Source organism: Halichoerus grypus, chromosome 8, assembly GCF_964656455.1.
Source record: "Halichoerus grypus chromosome 8, mHalGry1.hap1.1, whole genome shotgun sequence".
In the NCBI taxonomy this organism is placed as follows: Eukaryota; Metazoa; Chordata; class Mammalia; order Carnivora; family Phocidae; genus Halichoerus; species Halichoerus grypus.
Window position 1 is genome coordinate 50,903,734 of NC_135719.1, and position 23,318 is coordinate 50,927,051.

The 23,318-nt window shown below is 39.5% G+C and overlaps 2 protein-coding genes across 8 annotated transcripts in view; one reads left to right on the forward strand and one right to left on the reverse strand.

Moving 5' to 3' along the window:
- Positions 1-23,318, reverse strand: part of LACTB (lactamase beta) — a 49,064-nt gene that overhangs the window by 19,417 nt on the left and 6,329 nt on the right. The window contains exons 6-8 of one of the 6 annotated variants that reach the window (XM_078079247.1): positions 8,220-14,255; positions 5,191-5,313; positions 293-1,003 (exon numbers count right to left, since the gene is read on the reverse strand). In XM_078079247.1, coding sequence (XP_077935373.1) covers positions 13,724-14,255 — 532 coding nt within the window. In that variant the 3' untranslated portion in view covers positions 293-1,003; positions 5,191-5,313; positions 8,220-13,723. Of the gene's footprint in view, positions 1-292; positions 1,004-5,190; positions 14,256-23,318 lie in introns of those variants that run through there. The other 5 variants (XM_078079246.1, XM_078079245.1, XM_036081130.2 and 2 more) reach the window with 5 other exon arrangements.
- On the forward strand, positions 160-3,896 carry RPS27L (ribosomal protein S27 like). Of its 2 annotated transcripts, none has more exons than XM_036081132.1 (4): positions 160-294; positions 1,194-1,302; positions 2,004-2,114; positions 3,700-3,896. In XM_036081132.1, exons 1-4 carry the CDS (start codon positions 289-291, stop codon positions 3,726-3,728), a joined length of 255 nt encoding a protein of 84 aa, XP_035937025.1. In that variant the 5' UTR covers positions 160-288; the 3' UTR covers positions 3,729-3,896. The 2 variants fall into 2 exon arrangements, with proteins under 2 accessions (XP_035937025.1, XP_035937026.1); XM_036081133.2 differs by lacking the exon at positions 160-294 and adding an exon at positions 410-538.

The following is a 23,318-nucleotide window of genomic DNA, read 5'->3' on the forward strand; positions in this document are numbered from 1 at the left end:
AGCCCTAGGGCCGGCGGCCCTCGCCCAGGAGGCCCCTCGGCTCGCGCCGTCCGGGCCTTCGGAACGAGGGCGCCCTCAGAGACCCCGCCGCCCGCGGTCTGCGGCCCCGGCCGAAGCCGACCCCACCACCGAGAGGAGCGCCTAGAGCGGACGGGCCCGCCCGCCCCGCCGCTCCGCTCCGCCCAGCCTCCTCTATCCCGGAAGTTGATACCGCTCGCCCGATCGCGTGCTGCTCGCTAGGGGTGTCGCCTTAGAGATCGGGACTGGCTGGGATTGCGAAAGATCAACATGCCTGTGAGTTGTTTACTTCTGGCTTTCCGTTTGTTTCGGGCTTCTCTGTCGGGGGATCGCGGGGGCGCGTTCGCCCGACGCCTCGGCGGGCCCGGGGAGGGGTCCCTGCCGAACACGGCTCGGTGGCTCGGAGCCGCGCAGCTCCTCCGCGCGTGGCGGACTTGTTGGGACTTGCCCGGGCAGCGCGGCGTGTCGGGCCCTGTTCTGGGCGTGGAGCGGGGAGGATCCGGGGCGGCCCCGGGCTCAGGTCTGGAGTCAGTGGCTAGGAGGGGACAGCTCCTCGGGTGACACTCAGCCTTCTTGGGGTTGGGTGGGCGCCCGTGAGACTGTAATCTTTGGAGTCTTTTTGCTTTTCTTGCGCTGGTTGGTTCTCGCCCCCTCTCGGAAGCGATTTTCTGCGGTTTCCTTTTTAAAAACTGTTTTCGCAGTTGCCTTACATGTTAACTCCGTCAAGGACAGTCACTCTTCAGCCACTCAGAGTTCCTGTCAGATCAGATGTTGAACCCCGGGGGCAGGGGGCAGAAATCACCCCAGCGTTGGCACTCTCGGGTCTACCTCAGCGATTTCTGCTCTCAGCGGGCGCAGGGTTGGGGTCAGGTTCTTACTTCGCACCGCAGTGTTGTTTTTATTGGAGACTAGTACTCAGTTGAGTAAAGAACGGGATTACGCGTACCAGAGGCTTCTTGATCGTCATAGAGTTCCTTTACCGGGACTTGGAGAACACAAGCATTATAAAAAGTATTGATTAAAGTTACTTAACAGGCTAAATAAATAACATCTGGGGTGTTGCCTCTGCTGAGTATGACTGTTATCCCTTGTCTTGCATGTATATTTCACATATGGTTAAATCTGCCAGCAGTGTGGATTCCTTCTAGCAATAATAATATGCTTTTTTTATTCAGTTGGCTAGAGATTTACTACACCCGTCCTTGGAAGAGGAAAAGAAAAAACATAAAAAGAAACGGCTAGTTCAGAGCCCAAATTCCTATTTTATGGATGTAAAATGTCCAGGTAAAATTTCAAATCTTAATTCCTTTCCCAAGGAAAATTTCTGAAGGGATTGCTAGTGCGTTGTGTATGTTTAGATAGATAAGTTAGGACCTTTTGTGGAGTAGAGGTGGGATCACAGAATTGGAAATGTCAAAAAGTGTATTTTCCTAATAAACTATCCAAACCATTGTAGAAACATTTGGGGGGAGGGGTTGCTGAAGATGAGACTCCAAAGGGGATAAGACATTTGACTTACTAAGTCGTTAAGCTGTTCAGATGATTAGTTTTCTTTTTTATGGTGCAGTGAGAAGTATGTTGATTCTTTAGCGTTAAGCTGTGCTGCCCAGTGTGGTGGCCATTAGCTATACGTGGCTACTGAGCACTTGAAATGTGGCTAGTCAAAGTGGAAAATACTCTTAAAGTGTAAAATATACACTGGATTTTCAAGATGTAGCACACACACATAAAAACCATATTGATTACATGTTGAAATGGTAATAATATTTTGGAAATACTAAGTTCAATAAAATATTAATTTCACCTTTTGGCTTTTTAAACTTTTTTTTTTTATGTGATGACTGGAAAAGTTTAAGTTAAATGTGTGGCTTGCTGTTGTACAGCACTAATGTTCTTCATCTATTACAAGGTCTTTACTAGAAATATGGTGAACAATAGGCTTTATTTTCTTCTGCTTTTCACTTTTAACGTTGTCCTTTTTCTAGGTTGCTACAAGATTACCACGGTTTTCAGCCATGCTCAGACGGTGGTTCTTTGTGTAGGCTGTTCAACAGTGTTGTGCCAGCCAACAGGAGGAAAGGCCAGACTCACAGAGGGTATTCGTTTGGCATTTTCTAACCCAGTGATGAGGTTTTAGGATTATAAATGTCCACCTTATTAAAGACCAGTTTAAAAGAAATCATAAATTCATTATTACCCAAATAATTTTATCTTTTGTTGTATGCTCTTTCAGTAAAGAGTGCCCTGCTCAAGGGCGCCTGGGTGGCTCAGTTGGTTAAGCGACTGCCTTCGGCTCAGGTCATGATCCTGGAGACCCAGGATCGAGTCCCGCATCGGGCTCCCTGCTCAGCAGGGAGTCTGCTTCTCCCTCTGCCCCTCCCCCCTCTCATGTGCGCTCTCTCTCTCAAATAAATAAATAAAATCTTAAAAAAAAAAAAAAAAAAAGAGTGCCCTGCTCAAATGGATAAGTTTATACCTTTGATTTTGCAAAGAACTCCTTTAACTGTTGTTTTTCTTGGTCTGGCACACCTAATTCTGTGTAGTTATTTAGGCTGCTTAATTTGGAATATTAAACATAAGTCAGAATGGAGCAAAAGAATAAGTACATACCGTAGGATATAAGGGATTTTTAAAACCATAGAATTTTTAAAATTCTCTTGTAAATATTTTGTTTCATATGTATTTGACACATTGGACTGAAGACAGTTTTTATCATTGCTAGCTAGGCAACAGATAACTAAGGTATAAATTAAAATGCCAGCAGTTTGATTTCTCAGAGCCCCTACTTAATGGTTAAATAAAAATCCCATTTTATTTATTTTTTAAAAAGATTTTATTTTTAAGTAATCTCTACACCCAACATGAGGCTCAAACTTAAAATCCCGGAGATCAAGAGTCGCATGCTCTACCAACTGAGCCAGCCAGGTGCCTCTAAAAATCCCATTTTAACTCCTCTTTCACTTTTGTGCAGTAAGAAAAAAATAGTAATTATGTATATTGTTTTCCATAGTAGTACTTATAGATTTGTAATTCCATAATGATATTTGAAATTTGCTTGTGATATTTTGGGGGTGTTGTGAATTCCATGTTGTTCTCACCAGAAGAGTTTTAAGTTGGCAACAAATCCAACATCTATTTTGTGTGACCTGGTGAGATCTAAGTACAAAGTCACTATATGATATTTAAGTGCAGTATTTCTCTCAAAAGTATACTTGTAAGATTTTTTAAACCTTTATATCATGTCATGATCTTGGAGTTTTGTGCCAATGGATGATTAATAGGGTATTAAGAGTTTTCCTAATAGATTTGAAGAGAATTCTAATCAAAATCAGTTTCTTAGGAAAGTAATTCAGAATAACTCCTAAAAATTAAGATTGCATTTTCTGACAGCTTGGATTAAAGTCTTAACTGTTGAATTTAGGCTCATGGTCTTACATAGACTCTAATATAGCATTTGAGAAACAGGAATAACAGTTATAGTCACATCAGAATAAATACAAATATACAAGATTTATTATAGTACATTTCTGGCATACAAGGATAAATAACCTGTATGTGAATATTATTCTAATATTCCTAAAACTTAGGTTTTTTTTAACTGAAAAAATACTTTTTGTCATTAAGACTATAGCAGAGAGAGTGTACACTTGTGTTTAACATGTTCTCGTGATTCCTTTGCAGGGTGTTCATTTAGAAGAAAGCAACACTAATGATCCACACAACCTCTTGAATTTGTGTTATATCGCAGAAAGCCTTATCAGTTCAGTAATTCCAGTTATCTACCAAGATAATGTAATTATGTTTAATTTTGTAAGGTTTACAACAGTGATGTCCTATTTTGGTGTCAGTTTTTCAATAAAGTTTTGATTATGGGCAAATTTCCCTTCTCTCTCTTTTTTTAGTGTGTGTGAATATGCTGTATGTTTATATATACCGTGTGTGTGAATTTGGTATAAACATTTAAAAAAGTGTATTCTGATTAGTTTGTCTCATTTCAGGAGTAGAAACCGTAAATATTTGATTATCAGTCCTTTTCCAAATTGCTGTGAGTGGGCTAAATAATTAAAAAATGGAAAGAAGTCCATTATTTGTTAATTCTAAATACAGTTTTGCCATTGTAACTATGGAAACACATGTATAAAAGTACATATTTAATGCAGTAACATTCAGTATAATTAAACAGTAATTACAATGTAATGCCATGGATTTATGTGGCCCTAACATACTGCAAAATTTAGTAGATAACTGCAGCTGGGGTCTTAATTATAGGAAGCACCTTTTGGGGTAGGAAATTTGAGAGGAGGCATCAGGAGTAGCTTGATTTACCCTCAGGATGTCCTGGCTGAGAATGGTAGATGACATGGAATTCTCTGGTCCAGACACATGAGCACTCATGACTACAGATGTGTGTTGAGTGGCTCTGGTGTACTTGCTTTTTATCACAGCAATGGCCCCAAACCCAGCTTCACAAAGACAGGACATCATCAAAAGGCATGTGGTGCCATATAATGTAACTGAACTACCTGGAACTAGAATTAGGCATGGTATCCGAAAGGTATCAAGTATCAATGTTTTTGCTATGGTGCCCCAACTCACCTCAGCTTGCATAGTTTAGGAACCTTGGCCCCAGGGAGAGCCAGTGGGGATGACAGGCTATTGATAGGGAAAGGAGCAAAACCTATGATAACTAACTTGGCAAATCCCTGAAAATTTCCTTGGAAATATTAGTGAAAGAGGATTGTACTTGGAAGAGCATATCTAAGGATTAAGTTATGGAGATACTTGGCACTGGGAAGTGAATGGTGTATTGAGTTTTATTTCATTATTAAACAGTATTACTGGGCTTGAAAAATAATAGTACACTAGGACAAACTTCAAAGTCTGCCACACATTTTGTTATTTACTAATTGTTTTTCTTTAATACTATTATTTATACTGATTTTGTTTTTTTATGTAAACACTTTATTAATATTTTATTTTTAAGTAATCTATGCCCAACGTGGGGCTTGAACTTAAAGCCCTTAGATCAAGAATCACATGCTCCACCAACCAATCCAGCCAGGCACCCCAGACATAAACATACATTTAAAGAAAACTTAATCTCTTTTATAAATAGAAAATCCAGTTACATAAAGATAACTAAAAAATAAAATGGAATTCTTGGCTTCTGACCTGATCAGATGACAAATGGTTTCTTATCTGGTGTTCCTGGAAATCATCAGAAAAGGTTCTTCTTGTTCTTGATCTTGTTCTTATTCTTCTTCTTCATATAATGTAGATATCATAAAATTCAACCTTTTACAATGTAAAATGCAGTGGTTTTTAGTATATTCACAGGTTGTGCAAACTGTCACCACTGTCTAATCCCAGACTGTTTTCATTACTCCATAAGGAATCTCCATATTTGTTAGCATTCACTTCCCCTTCCTTCCTCCTCCCAGCTCCTGGCAACCACTAATATGCTTTCTACCTCAATCAATTTGCCTATTCTGGACACTTTATATAAATAGGGTAATATAATATGTACCCTTTTGTATCTGGCTTCTTCGACTTAGCATAATGTTTAAGATAACCATCACACTGTAGTATGTATCAGTACTTCATTCCTTTTTATGACAATAATACTCTGTTGTAAGAATACACATTTTGTATATCCGTTCATCAGTTGATGGATATTGCATTGTTTTCACTTTTTGGCTATTTTGAACATGAGTGTACACTTTTTTATGTAGACATATTTTAAGTTCTCTTGGGTAATATACCTAGAAGTAGAATTGCTAGGTTATAGTAATTCTGTGTTTAGCTTTTTGAGGAATTGCCTATTTTCCAAAGAGGCTGCACCATCTTACATTCCGACTAGTAATACACAAGGGTTACAATTTCCCCACTTCCTCACCAACACTTGTTTTTGTCAGTCTTTTTGATCATAACCATCTTAGTATGTGTGAAGAGCTATCTCACTTTGATTTTGATTTGCATTTCCCTGATGATTATGTTGACCACCTTTTTATGTGCTTACTGGCTATTCATACATCTTTGGAGAAATGTCTATTCAGATCCTTTGCCCATTTTTAATTGGGTTCAGTTTTATTGTTGAGTTGTAAGAATTCTTACATGTTCTAGATACAGCACATATATACGATTTTCTCCCATTCTGTGGGTTGTCTTCATCTTTGTCCTCAGAAAAACGAACATCTTAATGAAGTCCAATTTATTTTTGTTGTTGTTGTTTCTTGTGCTTTTGGTTGGTGGAATATTTAAGAAATCATTGCCTAATTCAAGGTTATGGAGATTCATGCCTGTTTTCTTCTAAGAACTTTATAGTTTTAGTTTTTACATTTACTTTTGATCCATTTTGAATTAACTTGAATTAATTTTTGCATAGAGTGTGAAGCAGGGGTTCAACTTTAATTCTTTTTAATGGTTGAATACCATCCTATGGTATAGAAGTGCCATAATTTATTCAGTATTATCCTGTTGATGGGCACTTTGTTTCTGTTTTTTTCCACTATAATCAATTGTCATAAATATATTTAAATATGTTCTTAATAATGGTGCTTTTATTTCTGTGGGTTAGATTTCTAGGAGTAGGATTGCTTGTTGGAAAGATAAACATGTATCTTTAATTTTGACAGGTAATACCAATTGCTTTCCACCAGCAATATAAGAAACATTTTCCCCCTCCTCCATCTCTTCCATTAATAAATGAATCTAATTTTTTTGCCATTTTGATGACTGTAAGATTATACATCACTGTTACTCTAATTTGTGTATCTGCTTACTGAGTATGTAACTGTAAAGAAGGCAGAATAAGCTGTTATCTTCCTAGAATTCCTTCTCATTTGCTTTTTCTTAACAAAAAATTCTCCATATTAGAAGTATGGCTAAAAATAGTTGGAATATAGTTTCCTGTTGCTGCTGTTAACAGATTAGCACAAATTTAGTGGCTTAAAACAGCATAAACTTAAAGGATCATCTATCTCTCTAAAACAAAACAAAAAATACACACACAAAAAAACAAAGAAACAAGGAAAACAGAAACTTATTATCTTACAGTTCTGGAGGTCCGAAGTCCCAAATGGCTAAAATCAAGGTGTCAGTGTGGCCATGTTCCTTCTGGGGGCTCTAGGAGGAGATCTGTTTCCTTGTCTTTTCCAGCTTCTAAGAAGCTGCCTGCATTCCTTTGTCCGTGACCCCACATCCTCCTACCTCTACTTATGTCTTCACATCTCCTCTGACTCTCACTTTCTACCTTCCTCTCACTATTTTTTAAAAAAGATTTACTTATTTATTTTAGAGAGAGAGAGATTGTGCACGTGAGCAGGGGGAGGGGCAGAGGGAGAGAAATCCTTAAGCAGACTTGCCACTGAGCACAGAGCCTGACCTGGAGTTCAATCCCAGGGCTGATTTTGGCTCAATCAACCCTGAGCCAAAATCAAGAGTCGGATGCCCAACCAACTGAGCCACCCAGGCACCCCTTCTTTCCTCTTATCAGGACACTTGTGATTACATTGGGCTCACCCAGAAAATCCAGGACAATTTCCCCGTACAGGATCCTTGATTTAATTACATCAGCAATGTCCCTTTTGCTAAGTAAGGTAACCTATTCACAGGTTCTGGGGATTAGGACATCTGTAGGGGGCCACGGTTCTGCCTATCACAGAATACCAAGTTTTAAAATGCTATCCCAGATTTGAAAACTGAGATTCTGAAAATATGAGGTTATTCATTCCAATGGCTAATGGTTGTGTGACTTCTGGCAAAATAAGAATAATTTCTACCTAATAGGGTTGTTTTGAAGATGAGATAATATACAAGGTGCTTATTAGCACAATGCCTAACACATAATAAGCAAGTTGTTAATAGTATTTTTTTTAAAGAAAAAAGGATACTATTAAATATCAAGTACTTTCAAGTTCTGTTTTTCTTTTCCAAATTATTTACCCATTTCATTACCACACTAGAGGATAGTTAACTATTTTTTTAAAAGAGATTTTACTTTTAAATAATCTCTACACCCAACGTGGGGCTCAAGCTCACAACCCTGAGACCAAGAGTCACACGCTCCACCAACTGAGGCCAGCCAGGCACCAGTGAGCATAGCTACATTAACTACGGCTGCAAAGTAAGCCACCCCCTAATTTAATGACTTAAATTAATGGTGATTTATTTTTTCTCATGATTCTGTGGGTTGGTCTTACCTGGGCTCACTCATGCAGCTGCATTCAGCTAGAGGCTCTACTGGTCTGGAAGGTCTAAATGGCTTTAGTCACAGGCCTGGCAGTGGGTGCTGGCTGTCAGCTAGGGCATCTCGGTTCTCCTTTGTGTGGCCTCCCATGCTCCAGTAAACTAATCTGGCTTCTTTACAAGGCAGTTTTGGGGCAGTATTCTCAGAGGGGAAGCTGGAAGCTGGAAGGGCTCTTAAAGCCTACGTTCTGGAACTTACACAACATCATTTCCACCATATTCTATAGGTCCAAGCAAATCACAAGGCCAGCCTAGATTCAAGAGAGTGGAGAAACAGTCTCCACCTTTGGCTGGGGAAAAAGGTAAAATCACATTACAAAGGAGTACACACAATGGAACAAGAGGAATTTATGGCCACTGGAAAATTACCACACTTTGGGAGAACTTTGAGGTTACTCATTTCCTAATCCATTAACATGTCCACAATAAATTCTTAAAGAAATGCTTTATTCATTTCCCCTATTCCAGATGAGCACAGAATATAGGTGGGAAATTTCTATTAGAAGAAATCAAAATGGCTCATAATGAGCATATGAAAATATGTCTAACTTCACCAACAATACGTAAATGCAAGTAAAAACAAACAGATACCATTTCCCATTCATCGTATAGTCCAAAATCAAAAGTTACTGTTGGCATACACACAACAGAATTAAGTTCAACCATAAAAAATTGTCCCTACTCAAATATTTTTGACTTACAAAAACAATTTCATATGGTTCAACCAAGAAAAGGATGTTCCTTACAGCATTGCCTACTAAAAAAAAAAAAAAAAATCCGTCAATAAGAAAACAGTATGAGATAGTCCTACAATGTAGTATTTTATCGCAGTTAAAATACGCTGACCAGATCACAAAACAATGTTAAATTTAAAATGGAACGTAGAAAACATGTATACTGTGATGCTATTTGTATAAATGTAAATAATACAAATTAATACTATTATTAGATATGGATACATACATGGCTGTGAGAGAACTAAACAAGGAATAGGAAGGGTATACACCAACTCCTGATAGCTATTGCCTGTAAGGCAAAAGGGCTGGAACTTTGGGTGGCAGTTAAAGGGGTCTTCAGCTTTATCTCTTATGTTTTATTTATTATTTTTTAATGAGGAAAATGTAACTAAATGTTAACATTTTAGGGTAGTGAGACTATATTGAGTATCTGCCATGTGAATCTTTTGTGCTTTGTGGTATTTTCTTTTCAATTTCACAAAATAAAAGACCAGTTTGATACAGGAAGGTAAAGCAAATAATTTGTAGCTAATGATTGCCTTGACAACTTGTAAATTACAGAAGAAAAAAAAAAAAAACCCAAACACAAGAAACTTGTGCCAAGTTCTTTCCCCCAATATTAAGGATCAGCCACACCAGAGATACAACTTTGGGAGATATGTAAATTTATCAATACCGTTTCTAACAATATTAAGTGAGAAAAGACGTTATCATGGCAAAAATACCTGAAATGGGAATTCTTAAGCTAGGGTCTGTAAATCCCTGACATTTGCCTATCACCTCATTTTGAGAAAAAGTTCCCGGCTCTTCTCAGAGCTTCAAGAATCCTAAAAAAGATGAAAAACAACGAAAGCAACTGCCTTGTTCATAATACACATTCACTAAATTCACGGGGCTCTTCACAGTCTGTGGACCCTCCCACACCTATAGTTCAGTCACGGTGCACTTCTCCCTGACACCCAGATAATGCTCTTGCCTCATCTTTTTCTCCCAATTTAAATGTCCCCTCTTTGGAGCCTCCGAGCAGTTCACTCTGTGGTCTGTGCAAAAGTTCAAAGTTTATATTGATATCACATGATCAAATTAGAACCACGGCTCTCTATCAGAAACACTTTTTAAATTATAATTCTATTTGCTTTTAGTCAGAATATATTTTAAAATGTAAATACTAAATTTAATCTAATAAATTGAAGCAATGACCTTTTTATGTTTATCAAAAATGGCACGGATGGAAAACTTTGACAAATATGAATACAAGACATAGAGATCAGAAGCCAGAAAGAAATCAGGAGATGAAGCGGATCTGCTTTAGGGAGCTGCTTTCTCTGCACTTCAACCAACTCAGAATTATCCATCCATTTACCTTTATAGATCAAAGTGGAAAGTGAAGAAATAGGCTTAGGGCTCAGAGATACAGGAAACCCCTCCTTCAGAGGAGTGTAGAAAAACGGATTTCTTTCTGAATTTTCCTGAATACAGTATAATCCCCAATATACTCATCTACGGCTGTTACAACAAGATTTCCTGAGCTGTCAACACTCTGACGAGCCATCCGTGGAGCCAGCCTCCCACACCGAATCAGGGCGGGTCTGTGTGATCACGAGAATTTGGTGTAAGCAATGCTGTATAACTTCCAAGGCTAGAATACAGAACACATTGTGGTATTTGCCTTGTTCTCTCTTCAATTACTCAATCTGGGCGAAGTCATGGGACAGTCAAGCAGATCTATGGAGAGGTCCATGTGGGAAGAAACTGAGATCTCTTGCATTAAGCCAGCAAGTAATGGAGGCCCATGGGTGAACCATATTAAAATAAGATCCTCCAGCCCTAGGCAAGCCTTCAGATGACTGACATCTTGTCTGCAATCCTAGGAGAGACCTTGAGCTAGAACCATTCAGCTGAGCTGCTTCCAAACTTACGAAACACAGAAATTGTGAGATGGGCTAATTTGTTACACAGTAGATTCCTGATGCATACTATACCAGATGAAAGAAGCCAGACACAAAGGGCCACATACTGTAAGAGTCTATTGATAATGAAATTTCCATAATAGGCAAATCCAAAGAGACAGAAAGTAGGTTGGTGGTTTCCAGGGTTTTGAAGGAGAAAGGAACAGGGAGCAAAGCCTAATGGGTAGAAGATTGCTTTTTTGGGGTGAAGATGTCCTGGAATCGAATGGATATACACCTTATAAATCTACTAAAAACCACTGAATCATATACTTTAAAGTATATGAATTTTGAATTATATCTGAGACATGTATTTTTTACATTACAGATTTGTTACCTAGAAGTAGAGTGAGGCCATAACAAAAACCTAAAACATGGGGGAGTGGATTTGGAACAGAGCAAGTGGTTGGAAGTTGGAGTGAAGTCTTTTGAAGAGAGCATTAGTGAAAGCCCAGGAGCCTTGAAGAAACTGTTTAGAAGTATGATGGCCTTTCTGGAGGCTGCAGGTGTGGACCTAAAGGAGAGTAAGGAAAATCTTACTGGAAACTGGAGGAAAAGGAATTCTAATTTTGTGCTGGTGGAAAGTTTAGCAACATTGTTGCCTGCAGGGACAGGGAAAAGTAGAAAATGTGCCCAATGAACTGGGTGATCCAGCTGAGACGTCCAGTGTTCAATGTGTCTCCTGGATTCTTCCTGCTGCTTATACCAAAATGCACAAGAGACATAAGCTAAAGGAAGGACTACTAGACTAAAAGAATCAATAATGATGGTTTGGAAAATTCCCAGACTCTCCAGATGGTGAATGAAGCTAAAATGGCTTCAAGGCAAAGATAAAATTTAGGGCACTTCCAGGAAGACATGGTCTAAAATGAAGCTGAAAGGGCGCTTGGGTGGCACAGTTGGTTAAGCGTCCGACTCTTGGTTTTGGCTCAGGTCATGATCTCAGGGTGGTGAGATCGGCCCCACATCGGGCTCCAGGCTCAGTGAGGAGGCTGCTTAAGTTTCTCTCTCCCTCTGCCCCTCCCTGTACTCACGCACGCTCTCTCCCTCTGTAAAATAAATAAATCTTTTTTTTTAAATAAAAAGATAAAATGAAGCTGAGGGTCTGACTAAAATCCTTTGACTGCTGAAATTTCCAAGATGGTGCCTCAGAGAGCTATATAAACAACAGGGTTTATTAGAAACAAGTTTTTTCTCCAATTGTCTTAGCAGAATCCCAAGTTACAGAAGCACTTTCTTTGAAGGGCTTTGGTGGTATGCTTTTTGTTTACTAACATGAACCCCAATGAGATCTGGAGGAGCCTCACCAAGTTTAAACAAATCGTATTGGCAGGAACACTATTCCAACTGAAAGGAGAGAGAGAGTCCAAAAGAGGCCTTTGAACCTCCAAACTTATACAAGCAGAAAGCAGGCTGAGAAAACCACTCAGCTACAAACACATGCTACCTTTCATGAAAAAATAGTAAGTCAGAGGGCAGAATCAAGGGCCCAGAGAATATAGCCCAAGAGCCAAGAATTATCCCCAGGCCTTGAGTACTCATCAGGGAGCTGCCAACCTGTGTCTGGTTGGATTTCAGAATTGCCAGGATATGTCTTCCATTTCCCCCCTTTCTACAGAGGAGGGTCCACAGCCATCACCGCATAGGTTGTGCCGTTGCATGTTGCACATGTGGGGAGCAGATCCTTGCCTTTAGTTCACAGGTCTTCAGATAAAGAAGAACTAGACTTAAGGAACTACCCCCAAGGAACCTCATCCACACCTATACTTACGTGATAGTTTTGAGCTGATATTATAATGGAATGAAATTTCTGGAAAACTTGGGAGGAGGTAGGAAGGACATTAATCATTGGTGGACCAGAGGTCAGACTGTGGTAGATGACCCCCAATGATCTCCACCTCCTGATATTCATACCCTGTGTAATCCCTCCAAGACTGTTATCAGGGTTGGTCTGTGAGATCTAGAGAATATAGCAAATGTGATGGTATGCGATTTCTGAGGCTAGGTTATAAAAGACATTGGCTTCTGCCTGGCTCATGGATCTCCCTCCTGCCCTCCCTCTCTCTCTGTCCCTCTCTCTCAATGTCTCTTGAATCACTTCCTCTGGGAAAAGCCAATTAACATGCCACTAAGATACTCAAGCAGTCTTACAGAGAGGCCCACATGGAGGGAAACTGAGACCTCTTGCTACTCACAAGCCAGAGGACTGATACTTGCCACCAGTCAAGTGAGTAAGCCATTTTAGAAGCATTTCCTCCAGCCCCAGAGAAGTCTTTAGATGATCACAACATCTTGTCTGCAACCTCAGAGAATGGCGTCAGATTCACCCAGCCATGCTACTGAATTCCTGAGCCTCGGAAACCATGAGATAATTTTTTCTTCTTTTAAGCTGCAATAGATAACTAATAGACAATTTCTCATAAACTTGTTTCTGCTGTCATATTAAAATTAACAATATTTGAAGTTTCCTGTTGAATGATATTTTCTTTATATTACATATTCAAAAATATATTTTTTATCAGAATATTTTATTTCAAGAATTAACACTTTTTTCAAAAAGTAAAAATAATATAATTACTTCCCTGAGTATAAAGAACTAATCCTACAATAAAAGACAATTACAAAATTAAGCAATTAGAGGTACATAATTCTCTGCATTCAATTACACCCTATTACAAATCTATTTTTAAAAAATTTCATGTATTTGGGGGCTTTAATGTTTCAAACAACAGCAACAACAAGAACAAAACAGCTCATTTTGCACCTGCAATGTTAAGATACGTCGGATCTGTCTTTATCAAATTCCAGAGCAATCTTTAAAGCAGTGCTATTGAGGCCAACGGACTGCATGTTGCAGATGATAGAAACGACTATTCCTCTTGGGGGAACTTTGTTATTTATAGCTTCCGCATCCAGTTCTTCGGGAAGGACCAGCAGCACACTGCTGGCACCCACCGCACCCCCGGTGTGTGAGGCATAATGCCGCTGCTTTCTACAAGAACCATACGTTTGCTTCTTTTCCACAACACCCCAAGCCATTGCGTATTTACCCTCTTTATCCCAAGACATCTCTGTGTTAGGGACTGGTGTCCAAATCATAACCATTGTTTCTGGCTTGAGATATCCGGGTAAAAGATTTTCATGTGAGTTCTTAAAGAGCCCAACTTGGTAACCATACAGCATCGCATTCCCAAATTTCAGAAGGTCACCCACTGTAGACAGAAATCCACCACCAGCCCATTTATAGGAGTTATCCACGTATGGTGTGTTGACAAGACGTCTCTTTTTATTGTAAACATAAAATCTAAAATGAAATAAGAATGGTCGTTAAAAACTTAAAAGTCTATTATGGACTTTACATATGAGAACGAATAGGAAAATATGTACATGAGACAGGTTGTTTCAATGTAGTGATCATACATTCTGAGAAACCATTAATTTTCAGTATGATTCAGATTCTAATAAAACACAGATAATTGAGTAATTAAAGCATAGAAAGTGGGTTTTTTTTTTCCTACTGGCACGGCTTGCCCATTTTAAGTGTTTCAAACTTTTAATACCTGTAAAAATGAATTGATTAATATTACACATGATACATTTGCCCAGTGCATATGCAGAAACACTTACTGTTTGGTAGATATTCCTAGTCCTTGGGCTCAGTGAATCATGTGCCACATGTGAGTTTTATAACGAAAAGAGTACACATTGAGATGTTTAAGATTAATATTTGTAAGGAGACTACATCTCCTGGTTAAAAATGCCATAGGAATACTATGTGTAATGATGTGATGTGGGACTCCTTGGTGTAGTGAGAGAAGCTGGAGCTCACAAACCCATTTGAATCCCAACTCATCCTTACTAGCTGGTAAAATATGCTTTATTTGATTGACACTTACACAGTTCTTGCTACATGCCAGGCATTGTTCTAAGAACTGTATCAGTATGAACTAATTTATTCTTGTAACACGGTTCAGAGGTAGGTACCACTATAATTCCTATTTCACAGATAGAAAATGGAGGCCCAGAGAGTAGAAATAACTTGTCCCGGATCATACAGCTTATAAGTGGCAGAGCTGGATTCAAACCAGGTGGTCTGTTGCCTCTGATTCAGCATCCTAATGTGCGAAGTGGTGACAAAAATATCTACTTTGCAGAGTTAGGAATATCACTTTCCATATTTCTGGTAGCTTCCTAATAAATGATAGCTGTTATTTACTCATGCATTCAACAATTACTGATGGAGCACTTACTATGTGGGAGGCACTGCTTGAAATGCTGGAATAAAGTGTTAAACAAAAGAGACAAAGTGCCTGACCTCATGAGGTTTCTATTCTAATATCAGGTAACTGAAATGAAATCCCAAAATAATTAAACCAAAAATGAAACGTGGCCCATGAGAATCCTTTCTTTCAAGATTCATAATAAAATGTGTTCTGAGGTTTTCAGTGTACTGTCCCATCTGTAATGATCGATCTTCGTCTTCATCCCACCGTGGGATGTTCATAAGCACTGTCAGACTGAGTCTCAACATCACTTTCAACCGCTTTATGGGTAAGGTCTCAAACTCAGACATTTCTTCCTAGGACTATGATTTCCAATCTTGCCAACTCTCCAACTGAACCTGCTCTCTGCCCTCATTGTAACCTCCATCTATTCCCCTTGACTCTTCCCAATTTTCCAGGTCTTCTAGTTCCTGATTTCACCCAATGTTCTGTTCTAGCCTCAACTGTTTCAGCTGTGGTCTCACTAGCACTCTTGTGACAGTATACCAATCTGCCAATCCTGAATAAATCTAGGTACCCCTTTCTTTGGCTCCTTATGTGGGGAGAAAAGCTGCAGATAGTCACATAACAAAGAGGACTGGTATCAGTTCATACTCTTGCTAAGGGTCTTCACTGCTGCTACCAAATCTCATTCTTTTCCTGGTTATTCCCTGGCATATTCTTCCCAATAGCTATTCCCAGTCTCTTCCAGTCCTCTACCTCACTCTGGCCAAGGGGCAGACAACTATATCCTTTGTTTTACTGAGAAGATTCCAGTGTGCTTTAGATGGCCTCAAACTCCCATCTTTATCTTAAAATGTATTTACATTATAATGCATTCTTTTCTCCTTCTCTCCAGTCACTTAAGAAAATTTCCTATTGGGGCACCTGGGCGGCTCAGTCAGTTAAGCGGCTGCCTTCAGCTCAGGTCATGATCTCAGTGGTCCTGGGATGGAGCCCCATGTCGGGCTCCCTGATCAGCGGGGAGCCTGCTTCTCCCTCTCCCTCTGCCTCTCCCCTGCTCGTTCTCTCTCTCTCTCAAATAAATAAATAAAATGTTTAAAAAAATTTCCCCTTGTTTTTATGACTAATTCTACTAACCTGCATCCCTGACTGCCTTTTTGCCTCTACAACATTCTTCCACCAGTTATACTTCCTAGATCATTTTATCTCCTTGCAGTCCATTCTCCATGCAGAAGCCTGAGATTGTGTCTTACCCTTCTTCTATTTGAAAATTCCAATGGTTACCACTGTAATGAGGACAAAACCCAAATTTCTTACGATGGCCTACAACACAATCAATGGTCCTCAACAGAGGCAGTACCAACTCCTTAAGGGAAATTTCTGGAGGCATTTTTTTAGATGTCACAATTATTAGAGATAATGTCTTATGACATTCAGTGGACGGGGGCTCAAGATTCCTAAATGTCCTATGATGTGTGGAAAAGTCCCACACAGTAGTGTATTCTCCCTTACCGTGGAAGATCTTCAACCATCCTACCAGATAATCATTTAAGTAAAATATCTTTATAATGAGCTGAGACTAGAACCCTCTCCATTTTATATATAAACACAAAGCACTTTTTGGACATTTTTATTCTACAATAACTTTTTCTTAAAAGTAACCACTGTGAAAACTGAATAAAGACTGCACTTTATTTTGCTCACAACTTTAGCCAGAGGTGGCCACCAAAGGCATGAGTAGAAGCACCAATATGATATACCTGTATTGGTCTGCATTTATAGTTGTTACATTCATGATGCTTTTATGTCTTAAGTCGCATCTGACTTTATCATGTCTTCTAATGTTGTGAGTAAACTTTAACATATTGAAATATCTATAATTTATTATAAATTATATTTCTTTTATTTTTTCTTTTCTTATTTTTTAAAGATTTTATTTATTTTACAGAGAAAGTGAGAGACAGAGATAGAACATGAGCAGGAGGCAGAGGGAGAAGGAGAAGCAGACTCCTTGCGGAGCAGGGAGCCTGATGTGGGGCTCGATTCCAGGACCCTGAGATCATGACCTGAGCTGAAGGCAGACCCTTAACCAACTGAGCCACCCAGGTGCCCCTTATTTTAGTTAAGAGTAGTGAGTATAAGTTATATGATCTATAACTTTCATTTCAGGAAACTAAAGGAGGTATAAAATATTTGTTAAATTAAGGGGCAGGGGGTCTAATGGCATTGAGATTCACTGTACAATGCGATTTAGCCCCTGCTTACTTCTCTGATCTCATCACTTACAACATCTTGCCTTGCTTCTTTTCATGCCAGACTTATTTCTGTATTTGCAACAAGGCAATTTAGCTTTCCTTATCAGTCATGTCTAATTTTAAATAGATCCCCTACATCCTCTCCGTTACTCTATATAATATTGCTTTATTTATTTATTTTTTTAAAGATTTTATTTATTTGACAGAGAGAGACACAGCAAGAGAGGGAACACAAACAGGGGGAGTGGCAGAGGGAGAAGCAGGCTTCCTGTGGAACAGGGAGCCTGATGTGGGGCTGGACCCCAGGACCCTGGGATCATGACCTGAGCCGAAAGCAGATGCTTAACCGACTGAGCCACCCAGGTGCCCCAACTTTGTTTTATTTTCATATCAGTATCTGAAATTCTTAGTCTACATGTTTGTCTCTTTCCATAGAATATAAGTGTCATAAGGGCAGGAACCTTACCTATCTTGCTCTTTGATGATTCCCTACCTAGAACAGTACTTGCCATCCACTAAGCGCTCATTAAACAAGTTTTTGGAGGCACCTGGGTTAAGTCTCTGACTTCGGCTCAGGTCATGATCTCAGGGTCCTGGCATCAAGTCCCTCGGCAGGCTCCACACTCAGTGGGGAGTCTGCTTCTCCCTCTCCCTTTGCCCCTCCCCCGGCTGGTGCTCTCCGTGTCTCTCCCTCAAATAAATAAATAAAATTAAAAAAAAAAACCAAAAACCAAAAACGAAAAAAAATGTTCAATACATGAAAGCATCATTTGTTGGCCAAATATTTAATGGAGACACCTTGCAAGGCACTGGAGAGACTAGTTAAACCATACACTGTAGCTGCTTTCAAGGCACTAACAGTCTCGTCAGACAGTTCTAACTTGCAAAGCACTATATGAATCACCTGGGGATTTTGTTAAAATGCAGATTCTGCTTCAGTAGGTCTGGGAAGGGGGCACGTAATTCTGCAATTTTAACAAGTTCCCAGGTGATGTCAATACTGCTGGACCCTGGACCACATTTTGAGGAACAGGTTGTGGGGTGACTATCAAGATGGGATGGGAGGAATCCTGAGCACTAGTGAGAGTGAGCCTTGTTCAAATGGCAGAGGCCAAGCTGGGGAGCAAAGTAGTTCCATTTGGCTATAGCAGAGAGCTTGAGGGGATAAGTGGTAGAAGGTGATGCTGGAGGAGTGGACAAGGGACAGGTCACAAAGGACTTCCTGTGCCATGCTAGGAGCTTTGACTCCTTCACCTTTGTTAACAAAATGCTCTATGTTTTCTGTATCCTAAGGAAAAGAACAACTTTTATCTTTTGATCCTTGTTACAGCTTCCAGCTGCCAGTCCTTTCTCCCATTACTGCCAAACTACACAGACAGCCCACACCTTCTGTTTCCGGGAACTCACCCTCTCCAGTCATTCAACTCCTTAAAATCTGGCCTCTGGTCCCCCATCACTAAACAGCTCTCTTGGGGGTTTTCAAGGCTCTTCTAATTCCCTTGTATAGTCGAAATCCTATTTGCCTCCTGCAGCACTGTTAACCAGCACTTCCTTGCTACCCAACCTTGGGCCAGTCTGCTGCTCAGAGCTCTCTCTTCTAGATCTCAATCCTATGATTCCCTACATCCCTCCAATCACTGCAGCCCCACCTCCCTAGGTCTTCTCTTCTACAGAGAAAACTATAGGTCTGCATCAGTACAACCCCTGTTCCAAATTACAATCAGATTTTTTACTAGCATTAATAATTCTCAAATCTGGTTTTGGAGAAGGGCAGGAAAGCTGTTTATCAGAATCACCTGGGGGACTCCTCTCTCTCTCTCAAACTGTACCCTTCCCTCAAAATTCATAACTTTGGAGGGTTGTGGGCATATATAATTTGAAAAATTACTCCTTTCTTCCTTCAAGAATCTTCTATGTCCCCTAAAAGTCCAAGTCATAATACTGGGTGAAGCAAGGGTGGCCAAAGGTATGTGCTTTGAAGATTTAAAAAAAAAAGAAAAAAAAGCACACAGAGAATCTTAATATGCTCTCGAGAACCAATAATTTGATGTGTGTGGTCTTCTCATTTCTCAAAATAAACTTGTCTGTTTTTGTTGTTGTTGTTGTTGTTGTTTGTTTTTAAGTAGGCTCCATGCAGGGCCTGGACCACATTTTGACTCTCTCTCCCTCTGCCCTTCCCCTGCTCTTTCCCTCTTTAAAAAAAAAAGTGTAATCAGAGTTCAGGCAGAAAGTAATGACCTAATATATGGGAGAGGCCATAGGAATGAAGGGAGGGAAAAAGGTAAGTCACAAAGCAACGACATGACTCCAAGATCAAGACCTGAGCTGAGACTGAGTTGGACGCCCAACTGACTGAGCCACCCAGGCGCCCCTCAAAATGAACATGTCTTAAACTAATCTCTTCCAAACGTTCTTCTCTCCATTAAAACCTTGGCTGAGGGCGCCTGGGTGGCTCAGTCAGTTGAGCAACTGCCTTTGGCTTGGGTCATGATTCCAGGGTCCTGGGATAAGGTCCCACATCAGGCTTCTAGCTCAGCAGGGAGCCAGCTTTTCCCTCTGCCTGCCGCTCCCTCTGCTTGTGAGCACACACACACTCACTCTCTCTCTCCCTGGAAATAAATAAATAAATAAAATCTTAAAAAAAAAAAAATAAAACCTTGGTTGACTCTTTTGCCCTCAACTCTCACATCCATCAAGATACTAAATCCTATTATTCAACCTTTGCTTTGTGACTTACCTTTTTCCCTCCCTTCATTCCTATGGCCTCTCCCATATTTTAGGTCATTACTTTCTGCCTGAACTCTGATTACACTTTTTTTTTTTTTTAAGAGGGAAAGAGCGGGGGAAGGGCAGAGGGAGAGAGAGAATCTTCAGCAGGCTATACACCCAGTGGGGAATCCTATGATGGGCTCAATCTCACAACCCTGAGATCATGACCTGAGCCGAAATCAAGAGTTGAAAGCTTAACTGACTGAGCCACCTAGGTGTGCCCCCATTCTGATTACACTTCTAATTCCAGCCAATCAAATCTAAAAGAAACCACGTAATAAAAATACATTTTCTCACTGACAAATATATTTCTTACAGTGAACTCCAAGTTTGCAAACTAGGAGAGAACTACCAGTATATTTTGGCTGACAATCAGCTTTGTGTAAATTTCTTTTAATAGTAAAGCATTCCAGGGGCACCTGGGTGGCTCAGTCATTAAGCATCTGCCTTTGGCTCAGGTCATGATCCCAGGGTCCTGGGATCCAGCCCCGCATGGGGCTTCCTGCTCCACAGGAAGCCTGCTTTTCCCTCTTCCACTCCCCCTGCTTGTGTTCCCTCTCTCGCTGTGTCTCTGTCAAATAAATAAAATCTTAAAAAAAAACCCAAAGAGTAAAGCATTCCAAACCACTTATATCAAGGCTGGAAATTAGGACACCCTCAGTCATTCCTCCTTTAAAGTATAAAAATGTGGAGAATTCTAGACTTCAATCTAGAATTCTAAACTTTAAATAAACAAATTATGTGCTTTAATCTCTTGATTCCTTTTCACAGAGGACAAGTTAATGGCTTTTCATGAAAATAATTTTGTTCAGCTAAAAGATAAGTTTACTGTTCCAAATTCTTAAGGCATTTCTGCTCTAAAAAGAATGCAATATAGACACGAGTTCTTAAGTAAGTTACTGAGACATCTCTGTAACTGAATAACTGATGGAATGATGCCAGATAACAAAGAGCCTCTTACTTAAGAATCTCTAGATTCTGCACAAGAGCACTATATAACTACAGAAATCTACATCTACAAACTTAGAAGTTCAAAATACTTTTATTTTTACAATGCTTCTTAAATGCCTTTAGAAATAATTATGTACTGTTTGTGTTTTATTGTTATGAGAAGTTTAAAAACCCACAGAATTTAAAATGCGTATAATAAAAACCAAGCCCACTTTAACATTTAGCATTAACATTTGGATTGAACCTATTACTATCGAGTCTATCAGCTAATGGCATAGAAAAGAGCTTCATAAAGAACAATGCTTAGGGCACTTGGGTGGCTCAGTTGGTTAAGCATCTGCCTTCGGCTTGGGTCATGGTCCAAGGGTCCTGAGATCAAGCCCCACGTCAGGCTCCCTGCTCAGTGGAGAGCCTGCTTCTCCCTCTCCCCCCCCCCCCCCCACCGTTCATGCACTCTCTCTGTCAAATAGATAAAATCTTTTTTTTTTTTTTTAGATTTTATTTATTTGACAGAGAGACACAGCGAGAGAGGGAACACAAGCAGGGGGAGTGGGAGAGGGAGAAGCAGGCTTCCCGCAGAGCAGGGAGCCCGATGCGATGCAGGGCTCCATCCCAGGACCCTGGGATCATGACCTGAGCTGAAAGCAGATGCTTAACGATTGAGCCACCCAGTCGACCCTAAATAAAATCTTTAAAAAAAGAACAATGCTTAATTTTAGAAGACACTTTAGCAAATAAAGATAATAAATAATAATCATAAAGATAATAATAGAAAGTAAAGACCATATCTGTACTGTCAAAATACAGCAAACACTTCAGGAAACATCCACTGTATTTGCTTTTGGTTCCATCCAATTATAAAAGACATTTTTGTTGCAAGTATTGTGCCAAACACAGAAAATATGAATAGAGTCTAAAAATAAGCTGATGCATTGACCAGGGATTCCCCTAACAACAGAGTGTCTTTTAGTGGCAAGAATATTCGGAACACTCCCCCATGGGTATTTGCTTAAAGGGTTACTTAGTTTACTTGCCTATACAATATACTTGTTATATAGAATCAATATACCTATTTGTGTATACTAAGTCAATTCCTAGTCTTCCATTTAAGAAAATCCCAGTTTTATTCAGGACAACAATGTACCCAGCTACAAACTAATTTCTCTGCACCTCTTAGAGCTAAGTGTGGCCTGTTGCTAAAATTCTGGCCAAAGAAATGTAAGTAGTATTTTGGGTCAGGATTCTAGGGAAATACCTTAAAAAGGTGACAGACATTGGGACACATTGTTTTAAACACAGGCACACACAGAGGAGCAAAAAGATGGTAAGTATTTACTCTTGGGTTACAATAACTCTAAAAAGCCTAGGTTAGGATAATACAAATATATTTAATTTATGATAATTATCAAGGAGTAAGTAGACTAACAAAGCTGCAAACTTTTGCTGGAAATTTTATTTCCTGCAAAATGATGAACATAAACGAATAGAAACATATGTATTTACTAAGTTTTACTTTAAGGTTTTTTTTTTTTTAATATATGTATCTTTGAAGTTTCCTTTTACTCCCTGAACTCCCTTAAAAAGCTGGCACCTTTAAGCTCTTTTAAAATAATTACTAACAAAAAAAGAATCAGAGTTGAGTTTTAGAGGCCCAAGTAGATACTGCATCAAGTAAAATAAAAATGAAGCAACCGGACAGACCATTTTCACAGATAACATTCTTTGTTTCCTTTTTCAGTGCCCTTTTTCAGCAGCCCATTTAATGTAACTAAAATGAATGAACTACCCCTTTAGCACCACTGGGTGCTTCTAACAAACTCAGAGCTGATAGGAACCTTTAGCAGAAGAAATGGAAACCCACTGCCTTTTTTTTTTTCTTCAAAGAATGGGAGATAAAATGAAATTAACTCACCATCATATGTCATATTTTGATTTTTGTGCAAGTCATAAATTACTCATTAAGAAAACAGCAAACTGCCTTGCAGTTCTGTACATTCAAAGAGTCTTAATTTTCAATTTAGAAAAGCAGCTCAGTGATTATACCTAATGTTCTTCTCTCCCTTACATATAAGTGTAGACATCCGCTCTCAAATACCTAGATCTAAATCAAAATAAGGTCATGTATCTATGCCATCTTTACCAAAGAATCTTTTTTAGATTCAACTG

What these genes read in the sequence shown, in the direction of transcription:
- RPS27L (XM_036081132.1), top strand. An exon ending in TATGGATGTAAAATGTCCAG is followed by an intron (nt 1,303 to 2,003) that starts GTAAAATTTCAA and finishes TCCTTTTTCTAG; the next exon opens with GTTGCTACAAGATTACCACG. An exon ending in AAAGGCCAGACTCACAGAGG is followed by an intron (nt 2,115 to 3,699) that starts GTATTCGTTTGG and finishes ATTCCTTTGCAG; the next exon opens with GGTGTTCATTTAGAAGAAAG.